The sequence below is a fragment of the Pavona decussata genome, unplaced genomic scaffold (genome assembly GCF_977016875.1).
Source record: "Pavona decussata unplaced genomic scaffold, jaPavDecu1.1 SCAFFOLD_29, whole genome shotgun sequence".
Lineage (NCBI taxonomy): Eukaryota > Metazoa > Cnidaria > Anthozoa > Scleractinia > Agariciidae > Pavona > Pavona decussata.
Genome location: NW_028145452.1, coordinates 791897 through 796257, shown reverse-complemented (window position 1 = coordinate 796257; position 4361 = coordinate 791897). Strand labels below are relative to the sequence as shown.

General features: G+C 37.1%; 1 protein-coding gene across 1 annotated transcript; it reads right to left on the bottom strand.

The window, feature by feature from the left end:
* Window positions 1-239: 239 nt before the first annotated feature.
* LOC146484810 (small ribosomal subunit protein uS14-like) lies at window positions 240-3100 on the bottom strand. Its single transcript, XM_085104294.1, has 3 exons — window positions 2978-3100; window positions 1618-1717; window positions 240-391 (listed from the first exon to the last, which is right to left on the bottom strand). Exons 1-3 carry the CDS (start codon window positions 3037-3039, stop codon window positions 383-385), a joined length of 171 nt encoding a protein of 56 aa, XP_084960420.1. The 5' UTR covers window positions 3040-3100; the 3' UTR covers window positions 240-382.
* Between the last annotated feature and the right edge of the window lie 1261 nt (window positions 3101-4361).

The window sequence follows — 4361 nt, the reverse complement described above, 5'->3', positions numbered from 1 at the left end:
ATTAGTATGTGGTGTTTAATATTTTTCTCGTATGCTAATTTCCACCATTGTTATGAACTCTCCTGACACACGCTTTTCCAGGAATGTTTTTGAAGACGTTCAAAAAACTCACAGCACGTGTTTTATCGGGTCTAAAACCACTCAGCTGCACCTTGTGGTTTTAAATCCGGATAAAACACTGCTGCTCGTGTTTTAAACATTACTTCCACACTCGAATAAAAAGATACTCCACCAAACCGTTTGATAAATATTAACAATGCTTTAATACAACATTTCTCAAGATGTAACAGTCTGACAGTTCAATGTGGTAACAATAATACTGTTTTCATCATAGCACCATATTTTCCCTGCGTCCTTGCATTGCTTCATGTTTCAGCACACTCTAATGGAACTGCAAATAAAACAAATTTATAAGAATAATATTGCAGGGGTTTTAAGAACAAGCCACACTTGCAGGAAGCCTGAGACAACTCTCACAAACTTTGAAGTGAAGTAATGACCAAGTTTAGGCAAAGTAGGCAACTATAAAGTGAGTTCAAAGAAATGCCTGAAAACCACCTGTAGCTGAAGACACCCAAGCTACTGATATTCACTTATGTCGCACTGTGGCCAGTGAAAAGCCAACACAATAATTAAATGCACACTTTATTTTTGCATTTGCTTTTGAGGTTAGCTGTTCACCAAACTCACAATGAGAGCATGGAACAATTTAGTCTCAGGACAGAGGGTGGTGTGTTGCCCACTAATTCAGGGAATATTAAAGCATGAAATTAATTTTCCATCTCTTGAGCTATCACAAGGTACAAACAATTTGGCACCACGGAGGATTATTCAAATCACTGCACACAATTATTTACTCAAGTTCAAATTGAGTAAAACAATAACAGCACTTCTGATTCTCTTCAGCGGTCTGTCTCAGTGTTTTCATAACACAATGGAAATTTTACAACACAATACCGTTATTGCAAATACACGTATATGAAATGATCATAACATGTACTGCAGATAGAATATCAGTCTGCCCTTTGAATGACTCTTACAGAAGAGATGGCAACTAGGGAAGTTACCAAAAGGAACCTAACAAAGAGAATGCAACTGTACTTTATGACTAATGTTTGGTTTATCAAGGTAAAATGGCCACCATAAGGGGATTAGAGTGCTGACATTTCAAGCGTTAGCCCTGCATCAGAGCGAATCAAGGAATTGTGGGTTTATATGTATATACCTTATTATAGGAAATAATTAATGGTTCATGAAATTAATGCAAATTTTGAAACTTACATTAATTTAAGTCACATTTATATTTGTTCACGTTAATTTCTGCGTCATTAATTAAGTGGCGCGTTAATTTCAGCGACCTTAGTTTCCATTATTTTCACCCCAAATTCTCTATACACTCCTTAAAGAAAAAAGTGTTGTTTTATCAGGGTGGAGATCTTCCAGAATCATGGACACTGTGAAGAGATTAAGAGTGCCAAATTGGAAGACCCCCTTATTCTATATTATATTATACTTGTCTTTATGACTACGTAGACACGTCCTGCAGTGGCTTTTCAGTATTCTCTCATGGGGATACTACAACTGGTACACATGTAAGAACATAATGGCTGAACTAACCTTCTGGAAGCCAATATCTTTGGCATACTCCCTAAAGCATCGCCGACAAATGTTCAGCCCATACTTTCTTATGAGACCATGGTGATTAAAACAAACTCGGCTGAGGAGAAAAAAAAATTGTCTAACACAAATATCCATGAACCTCTCTATTTCGGAAATTTTCCATTATTGTCATAACTATAACAGAATTGTAAATGGTTTGAACTCAAGAGTCATGTCATAAGTACATAAATTATGACCATGTAGTCCGGAGAAGGACTGTTTGAGGTGACATTGACTGACGTTTCGCCAACCTGAGCGGATATCATTTTCAGAGTCAAGTAAATTTGGAATGTTGGTAGATGGTAATGTCTCTGGTTTAGGACCTCTATGTAAACCACTCTAAGTGATGGAGCTTCCTAATAAAAGATTGTTATTATTATTGGTTGTTGACCTGGGCCCAGTTGCTCGAAGCATGGTTAGCGCTAACCCGGGTTAAATACCATAACAACCTATAGGTTTTAATACCTCTTAACCAATGGTTAGCCCTAACCATGTTTCGAGCAACTCAGCCCTGGTTGGTCAGTAAAATGGTCTATTGTTTGTCTGTTTTGTTGACCAATCAGGTCAACAACCAAAGACATTTATACCATCTACCGATGTTCCACAATTTACTTGACTCTGACAATGACTTCCGATCAGGTTGTCGAAACATCAGTCAATGTCACTTCAAATAGTCCTTCTCAGAACTACACTAACCTGGATGATGATAATTCACGCATTTATGATATAACAAAATTGTCAAATCTGATTTTCACAATCCACTTTCATCTTTGAAGACAAAATCTCCACAAGGATCAAAACACTAGTAACGTTCTTTGATAAGCTAAAGAACAGCACAAAACAAAGCTACATTTAAAACCGAAATCAAATCTGCGCTGTTCATTAGTAGAAAATCCACTATGAAATTGTATCTCTTCGGTTATCTCTTTTATTCTGTTTTATTTGAAACTAACAGTGGACTCTGGACTGCAACTCTAAACTGCCTTGCTGAAACTGCAGTCATTATTAAGACGAAAATTAAAAAGAAACCAAGTTTTCATGGCATTAAATCGACTTTAAGCATTTTCCAGTCAAAAAGTTGGACATATTTCAAATTTCGCCCGCTCGGCAAGCACTGAAAGTGAACTACACACAAATAAAGTCAATCTATCTATCTAATTTATAAATTCGCCACCACGTGTCCGCCATCTTGAAATTTTAGTCCACGAAGCGGCGAGTTCTTCATTCGCCAAATAAGCATAAAAACAGAAGCAGGTCGAAAAAGAATTGAAGAAAAATAGCAAGGACTGACTTAGATACGTATTAGTTGCAAACTTACCAGGATCTTGAGCCTGGCCCGTAAGTTCTTGGGTGAGAAAACCAAACGTTCGAGTGACCCATGATGAAAACTGGAGCGAAAGAGAAAGAAGCGTGATCAACGTGCGACCATATAGCACGCTGGGAAGTGTCAAAAATTTTTCTATCGGGGTAGGGTGGGGAATCGTCGGTTGAGATTTCAGTCGGTTCGAGAATGTCGAAATGGCCGTGGAAGATCCGGGTACGAGATTACGACGTCGGCTGATATTAAAGTGCGGACTTTCGAGAAAGTTTTTGTTTCCCTTTATTTTTTTGTGTGTTTTTCTTTTTCTTTTCTTTTTAATTTTTTGATTTTCCGTTCCGATAAGACAGGCAGTTTCTTGAGTAACTGAAACTGCGAGAGTCAAAAGGGAGTCAAAAAGGCAACCGTGGACAGCTGTTTCGAGCTGGTTGGCTCTCGAGAGCATGGTGTGGCAGCAACAAATTCACACCGTACTGACGAGAGCCAGCACGCCATTTTGCGCCGCAGAATGACGGTATCTCCGGTATTATTTGTTTATTTATTTACTTTTATTTATTTCTTTTTTTTATTAGCTTCGCCTTTCTCAGGTTCTTACCTACCTACCCCTTCAAGTAAGCCTCAATCATTTGTCTTAGATCTCAAATCATTTACTAGGTTTATTTCAAAACTGCAAAATCGGGACGGTAAACTGATGAGTAAGTTTATTACTGTCGTGCTGAACAGCCTCAATGGATTCGTAGTGAAAATAGACTGAAAATAACTGTATTGGATGATTCAAGTCAGAGTCAGTAATGGAGTTTTCATTGCTTAAAACCAGCTCACATGCATTTAGTCCGGTTCACGTGTATTTAGACAGCTTGAAACACCCTTTTAAAGGTGATTTTAATTTTAAAAATGTTTTTTAAAAAAGATTTTTGAAATTAAGCTCAATATTCATCTAATGACCAGTATTTGTAGTAAATCCAACTTTTCAATCTCTATCATGTATATTTATTGTCCATATAATAAAAAGAAGATTGCAATTAGCTCAAAGATATGAATTTTATGCTATCGTGGCTAAAACAACACCTCACCCTACACTGTGCTTACTCCGACCACTTGAAAATAAAATTCAAATCTTCTCGGAGCCAACGTGTCAGAAGTGGCTTCTTCTTTTTTTCTTCTTTTATTTATTTACGGGAAAATACAATTATTTCCAAGAAAATAAATTTTCACTTGCTTTTATTTTCGCCCCCCAGTGGTGAAATCTGCTTTTCAAAAACAGCAGATCTAATATTATTCATCAGTCCGAATGAAAACAGCTTTCGCGCGGCAAGATGTATTGCACTTAAATCTTTGGTGATTGCGGCTATTGTGTAAGATTCTTCATTTTAATTTCACTTGA